Source organism: Anas acuta, chromosome W, assembly GCF_963932015.1.
Source record: "Anas acuta chromosome W, bAnaAcu1.1, whole genome shotgun sequence".
Taxonomy (NCBI): domain Eukaryota; kingdom Metazoa; phylum Chordata; class Aves; order Anseriformes; family Anatidae; genus Anas; species Anas acuta.
In genome coordinates this window covers 11,468,594-11,475,987 of record NC_089016.1, presented here as the reverse complement: position 1 = coordinate 11,475,987, position 7,394 = coordinate 11,468,594, and the positions used below count along the sequence as shown (strand labels likewise).

Sequence of the window (7,394 nt, the reverse complement as noted above, 5' to 3'; positions counted from 1 at the left end):
GGAGCCACTGCCCAGGAACCTTCCCTCTTGGAACCTTGAATGGAGCAGAGCAGGCTCACTGGGAGCTGCTGGGGAGAGGATGCTGCAGTGTACAGGACACTCAGCAAGCACACAGCAGGGATCCAGACAGGGATATAGGCAAAGGTCTTCTTGGAAACAGGGAATGTAAGGCTTTAATTGGGAATTTTCTCAATTTTGCTCAGAGACATTACTCGTAACACTCTCTATTTTTTTTTTCTCATTTGGCAGTGTCCATGTCCAGAACCAGCAAATGTCCAACATCAGCTCTGTGAGTGAGTTCTTCCTGCTGGCATTCGCAGACACGCGCGAGCTGCAGCTCCTGCACTTCGCGCTCTTCCTGGGCATCTACCTGGCTGCCCTCCTGGGAAACGGCCTCATCCTCAGCGCTGTAGCCTGCGACCACCATCTGCACACCCCCATGTACTTCTTCCTCCTTAATCTTGCTCTCCTCGATCAGGCCTGCATCTCCACCACTGTCCCCAAAGCCATGGCCAATGCCCTCTGGGACACCAGGACCATCTCCTATCAAGGCTGTGCTGCACAGATCTTATTTTTTGTTTTCTTGGTTGGAGCAGAGTATTCCCTTCTCACCGTCATGGCCTACGACCGCTACGTTGCCATCTGCAAGCCCCTGCACTACGGGAGCCTCCTGGGCAGCAGAGCTTGTGCCCAGATGGCAGCAGCTGCCTGGGGCAGTGGCTTTCTCCATGCTGTCCTGCACACGGCCAATACATTTTCCCTGCCCCTCTGCCGAGGCAATGTTTTGGACCAGTTTTTCTGTGAAATCCCTCACATCCTCAAGCTCTCCTGCTCAGATGCCTACCTCAGGGAGGCTGCGCTTCTTGTAATTAGTTTCTGTTTAGCATTTGCGTGTTTTGTTTTCATTTCATTTTCTTATGTGCAGATCTTCAGGGCTGTGCTGAGGATGCCCTCTGAGCAGGACCAGTACAAAGCCTTTTCCACGTGCCTCCCTCACCTAGCTGTGGTCTCTCTAACTCTCAGCACTGCCTTGGTTGCCTACCTGAAGCCCCCCTCCATCTCTTCCCCATCCCTGGACATGGTGGTGTCATTTCTGTACTCGGTGGTGCCTCCAGCAGTGAACCCCCTCATCTACAGCATGAGGAACCAGGAGCTCAAGGACGCCTTGTGGAAATTCATTGGATACATGTTTCTTTTCCATCAATAGTGTGCCTATAATATTAAATGGATGCACAGGTTATCTGAACAATCTCTTTGTACAATAGCTTGCAATTCTTTTATTATTATTAATATTATCTCTTAAAATTCTGATTTTGGTTGAATTCTGTTCATGGCATTCTGTCTATTATATTTTTTTTAATTTATTTGCTTTCACCCAATCATCCTATATACCTGCAGAACTTTGCTTCCTGTTTGGATAAGGAGAATAAAGAATCCACGAGAACTTCATTGGTCTCAGATGCTATCTCTTCCCATCTCCTCTGGAGCTGCTGCCACACAGAGGAGCAGCCCCAGTGGACCTTGAGACTACCCCTCACTGCCCGCTGGGCTCTGCCTTTCTGCCGCCTTCAGGTTGGGGCTGCTGCTTCCCTGGAGCCATGGCCAGCAGCAGGATGTGGCCTTTTCACTGTTGCTCTCTTTTGGCTTCTAAGTTGTTCTCTTGAGCTCTTGTACTTGACTAAGCCCTTAGGTCTCGTGTACCTTGGTGAAAGTTGTCTCTGCAGTGGCATCTCTGCCACATCTCTGCTTCTTGCAAAGCTGGTGTCAGGAATACACCCAAGGAGCTGCTCACTTGTCCTGGTTTCAGCTAGGATAGAGTTAATTTTCCTCCTAGCAACTGGTAGGGTGGTGTGTTTGGGATTTAAGATTAGAATAATGTTGATAACACACCGATGTTTTAATTGTGGCAGAGCAGTGCTTACACCAAGCCAAGGACTTTTCAGCTTCTTGCTCTGTCCTGCCAGTGGGCAGGCTGGGGGTGCAGCAGGAGCTGGGAGGGGACAGACTCAGGACAGCTGACCCAAACTGCCCAAAGGGGTATTCCATACCATCTGACATCATGCTAAACAATAGATAGGGGTGTTTAGCCAGGGTCGGGGGGGCGGCCGCTTGGGGTTAGGCTGGGCATTGGTCAGCGGGTGGTGAGCAATTGCATTGCGCATCACTTTTTTCATACACATTATTATTAGTAGTACTATTACCATTTTTTTCTGTCCTAATAACTGTCTTTATCTCATCCCACAGGCTTCATTTTCCTGTTTCTCTCCCCCACCCCAGAGAGGGAGCGGGGAGGGTGACTGAATGGTGTTTAGCTGCCGGCTGGGTTAAACCACAACAGTGTGAGACACAGCCTTTCACTGCCAGGTACCAGGTCAACCAATGCTGGCCCCACACCGTGAGGAAAAAAAAAAAAAAAAAAGTAAAAATGTTACATACAGAATACAGAAGATGGTTCTTGAGGATACAAGACTGCAGGCACCTGTGGGCAGTACAGACATTGACCTGTGCTCTCAAGGCTCCCTGTGTGGGGAGTAGGAGAAAGAGGCCAGTGCCTGTCCTGTGCCACCTCCCCACCAGCCCTGCGCTTCCACAGGTGGAGTATTTCTCCCTTACTCAGGCACCAGCAGAGCTTTGACTCCTCATCCTCTACATGGAGATGAGCCACAGGCCCGGCTGTGTGCAAGGGGGCAGCAGAAAAAAAGCCAGTTTCTTGTCACTCCGATATCTGAATGGTCCTGTGGTTGAATCTGTTCTCTGCAGCAAAAGGATGTCTCCAAGCCCCAGGTCTGTGGTTGCTCCTGCAGCTTTGAGGACCTCTCCAAGGGCATCAAAGTATCAACGATCAGGACCTATGTGGGTCAGCTTGCCCATGGATCACAGCAGTAGGTTGGTAGGATTCCGTAGTACAAAAGGACACGGACACCTCATTGCTCTGTTTTTGTGAATGTCTGTATTACAAATTGCTACAAATCCCTACCTGTAAAGCAACTACTTATTGCAAGAAACTATTAAGTTACCACTAGGAAAGCAAATATGGGCTTGTGATGCTTTCCATAACTCTGCACCAATAAATATTATTTGAGGTGCTTCTGGTATGACACTCATGAATCCACTTGGTGGAGGGAACAAGGCATGGCACCTTCCCCTTCTTTCTTTCAGGCCGGACGCGATAGCTCTTGAGTAATTTGAACATCATTAGGTAACCCTAATGATATGCCTCCAGACTGCGTTTCTGGCTATTTCCAAGGGCAAACAAGTAAAAAAAAGGGTACCAGAGGGCTGTTGGCATAACTGCCGTGAATACAGAGAACGTCAAATAGTTGTCTACCTTGCCTGGTCTCACACAGGACCCTTCTGTTGTGGGGTTGCTGAGAGCCGAAGAGCAGGTGCCTATGGCTGCCACAATGGTGCACCGGCAGCAATAGCGCACTGACCTCCAAGTCCTCCAAGCTCAAGAGCTATGTATTCCTGTGAGCAAAATGTCAGACAAAGGGAGCAGGACACCTGCTTGGATGATCAAGGAGATCCTGGAGTGACTTGAATGGAAGAAGGAAGTGTACAGAACGTGGAAAAAAGGGACAAGCCACTTGGGAAGAATATAAGGACATTGTCCAAGAAAAGGTCCTTTTCAAATATATCAAGAGCAGAAGGAAGAGGAAGGAAAATGTGGGCCCACTGCTTAACGAGTTAAGCGTCCTCATGACAAAGAACACAGAGAAGGCAGAATTACTGAATGCCTTCTTTGCTTCAGTCTTCACTGCTAAGAGCAGCCCTCCGGAATCTCTGGCATTAGGAACAAGGGAGGAAATCTGGAGAAATGAGGACTCTCCATTGGTTGAAGAGCATCAGGCCAGAGATGTCTTAGGAAAACTTGACAGCCACAAATCCATGCACCCCGATGGGATACATTCATGAGTGCTAAGGGAGCTGGCGGATGTTACTGCTGGCCCACTCTCCATCATTTTTGAAAGGTCATGGAGAACAGTAGAGCTGCCTGAAGACTGGAAGAAAACTCATGTCATACCCGTCTTCAACAAGGGCAAGAAGGAGGTCCCAGGCAACTACAGGCCGGTCAGCCTCACCTCTGTCCCTGGAAAGGCAATGGAACAGCTTATCCTGGAGGTCATCTCCAGCATGTGGAAGAGAAGAAGGTGATCAGGAGTAGTCAGTACGGGTTCACCAAGGGAAACCATGCTTCACCAACTTGATAGGCTTCTATGATGGAATGACTAGCTGAGTGGGTGAGGGGAGAGCAGCAGATCATAGAATCATAGAATATCCTGAGTTGGAAGGGACCCTTAAGGATCATCAAGTCCAACTCTTGACACCGCACAGGTCTACCCAAGTTCAGACCATGTGACTAAGTGCACAGTCCAATCTCTTCTTAAATTCAGTCAGGCTCGGTGCAGTGACCACTTCCCTGGGGAGCCTGTCTACTTTGACTTCAGCAAGGCTTTCAGCACTGTCTCCCATAACATCCTCATGGGCAAGCTCAGGAAGTGTGAGATGGAGGAGTGGTCGGTGAGGTGGGTTGTGAGCTGGCTGGACGGCAGAGTTCAGAGGGTCGTGCTTAGTGGAACAGAGACTAGTTGGAGGCTTGTAGCCAGCAGTGTCCCCCGGGGATATACACTGAGTCCAGTCCTGTTCAACTTATTTGTCAATGACCTGGATGATGGAATAGAGTGCACCCTTGTCCTGGTTTCAGTTAGGACAGAGTTAATTTTCCTCCTAGTAGGTATAAAGCACAATGCAATTCTTTTTGCCTTCTGCATCTATAGCAAAAGAAGCATGACTTTGCCCTACTCTATTGACTGGGCACGTCTTTTCACATTACTCAGTTTAGGTTTCTGTGGCTCGAAGGAGATGATTTCCCAAAAGAGGCCAAGCTCATGGGTACAGCTACAACCACTTGAAGATATATTTTCTTTACTTTTCTTCCTGAGTTTTCCACAGAAAACCCAAGAGACACTATGGATGTCCAGGCTTCTACTAAGATTTAAGCTGAATTTCTCAGATTCCAACGGTTATTTCAATTTTATTATTTTATTTTAATATTTTATTTTAATATTTTAATTCAATTTAATTTAATTTAATTTAATTTTAATATTTATTTTGTTTCCAAAGAACACCTGACTTGTCTTAGAAAGGGTTTCATGTGCTGGACTGGGCTGCAGTTACAGGGACAAAGACCACTGCTGGCAGTGGAGCTGTCAGACCTCCAGACTCTGCTTTTCCTCCTGATGGAGGTCTCCAAAGAAGTCAGCCAGGATGAACAGCAATAGGAGAATGATGCTCAAAACTGAAATGCAGCAAAATTCAGACTTTGAAACAAGAAGTTTTTGATTAGATGCTTTTTGAAATCTTCTTCCTTAACTACATCATGCAAGCTCTGCAATTAGCTGAACAAATCTTGAAGTCTTTAAGAAAACTGTGGTAGAAATGTTAGGAACTTCTTCATTTTTATGAGGTCCATGGTGTATTTTGGTGTTGAATCTATGAAGCTCAGGTACTGAGAGGGGAATGATGTAACCGCTTGAGCAAGTCAAGTCAGGAGCCACAAAAGTTGAAGTGACATGAAGTATTAATGGGTCCCAGTGAGGGCTATTACTAACATAACCTCTCCAGGGATGTATGAAGGCAGGAACTGGAAAATTGGAAGCCATGATTACAGACGGGCAAAGCACTGTGCTGAGAAAAGTATTTTTTTCGTTTTGTTGAAGCAGAAGAGCCAAGGCCTGACCCCAGCCACTGGGAGGGGAGATTCTGCACCCCCACATCTGGCTCTTCCTGGGTTCTGGGCACAAAGTCCCACCCACTGTCAGTGAAGAGCAGATTTGAGACCATCTGATGAAACTCAACAAGTACAAGTCTATGGGGCCTGATGACATGCATCCCAGGGTACTGAAGGAATTGGCTGATGTAGTTGCCAAGCCTCTCTCCATCGTATTTGAAAAGTCCTGGCAGTCAGGTGAAGTCCCTGCTAACTGGAACAAGGGAAATATCAGCCCTGTTTAAAAAAATGTAGAAAGGAGGACTCAGGGAACTACCAAATGGTGAGCCTCACCCCTGTGCCTGGCAAGATCATGGAAAAGGTCCTCCTGGAGTCAGTGTCAAGGCACATGCAAGACAAAGAGGTGATCTCAGGCAGCATGGCTTCACCAAAGATTAAATTGTGCCTGACAAGGGAAGACCGACTGATGTTATCTACTTGGACTTCTGTAAGACCTTTGACACAGTCCCACATGACATCCTGGTTTCCAGATTGGAGAGAGACGCATTTGATGGGTGAACCATTCAGTGCATAAGGGGTTGGCTTGAAGGTCATACCCAGAGAGTGGTGCCTCCCTCACCTGGCCATGGTCTCTGTGTTTGTCTGCACTGTCCTGTTTGCCTGCCTGAAGCCTCCCTCAATCTTTTCCCCATCCCTGGACTTGGTGGTGTCATTTCTGTACTTGGTGGTACCTCCAGCAGTGAACCCCCTCATCTACAGCATGAGGAACCAGGAGCTCAAGCATGCAGTGAGGAAACTTTTTCAATACATGCTTCTTAAGCATCAGTGATGTATTCTAAAGATATATACTTAATAATAAAATATTATCATTCATATTGTGATTCATATTATATATGATTTTTATAGCTACTAGTGTTATCATAACATAATCAATAATACTAGTCCTAACAGATATCAAAGGGTATTTCAGAAAATGATACAGCATTTTAAAAAATATTTTTCTCTGTTAATATTTGAACAATATTTTATTTTGGTTTTAATAATCGAATTCTTAACATTCTGAATATTACTTTTTGTGTTAGCTTTGACTATATAATCTAATGTACATACAGAACCAGGCTTCCTTGTTAGTTAAAGACAATAAAGAACTCAGCGGAAATTCACTGGTCTCAGTATCCTCCTCTTCCCTTCTCTTCTGGAGCTGGGGAAGCAGTCCCAGCATCCAGGAGGGGCTCAGGGCCAAGAGCCCAGCTGCCACAGGTAGGAGCAGTGTATTTGGATTTGACCTTGTGTATCTAGGTGACAGTCCTGTTGTCTCTACGGCAGGGCTGGCACAAAGCCCTTTCTGCGTGCCTCCCTCACCTGGCCATGGTGTCCCTCTTTCTCAGCCTTGTCATGGTTGCCTACCTGAAGCCTCCCTCCATCTCCTCCCCATCCCTGGACCCCTGGTGGCAGTTGTGTACTCGGTGCTGCCTTCAGCAGTGAACACCCTGATCTGTAGCATGAGGAGCCAGGATCTCAAGCATGCCTTGTGGAAATTGATAACTAGATGTGTTTTGGATGCAAGAAATTCCCTATCTGCTTCTGCACATGACTTGTAATGCCAATAAGTGGAGGAATAGCCAATATACTTTTGTTTTGTTTTGTTTTGTTTTGTTTTGTT

General features: G+C 46.8%; 1 protein-coding gene across 1 annotated transcript; it reads left to right on the top strand.

Annotated features, from left to right (window-relative positions):
* The first annotated feature begins 271 nt into the window (after positions 1-271).
* LOC137846917 (olfactory receptor 14C36-like) lies at positions 272-7,332 on the top strand. Its single transcript, XM_068665024.1, has 2 exons — positions 272-1,162; positions 7,255-7,332. Exons 1-2 carry the CDS (start codon positions 272-274, stop codon positions 7,330-7,332), a joined length of 969 nt encoding a protein of 322 aa, XP_068521125.1.
* Positions 7,333-7,394: the final 62 nt, after the last annotated feature.

Coding starts and splice junctions, on each gene's coding strand:
- LOC137846917 (XM_068665024.1), top strand. CDS start 272: ATGTCCAACATCAGCTCTGTGAGTGAGTTCTTCCTGCTGGCATTCGCA. Junction 1,163..7,254: donor GGAACCAGGAGCTCAAGGAC/GCCTTGTGGAAA, acceptor CAGGATCTCAAG/CATGCCTTGTGGAAATTGAT.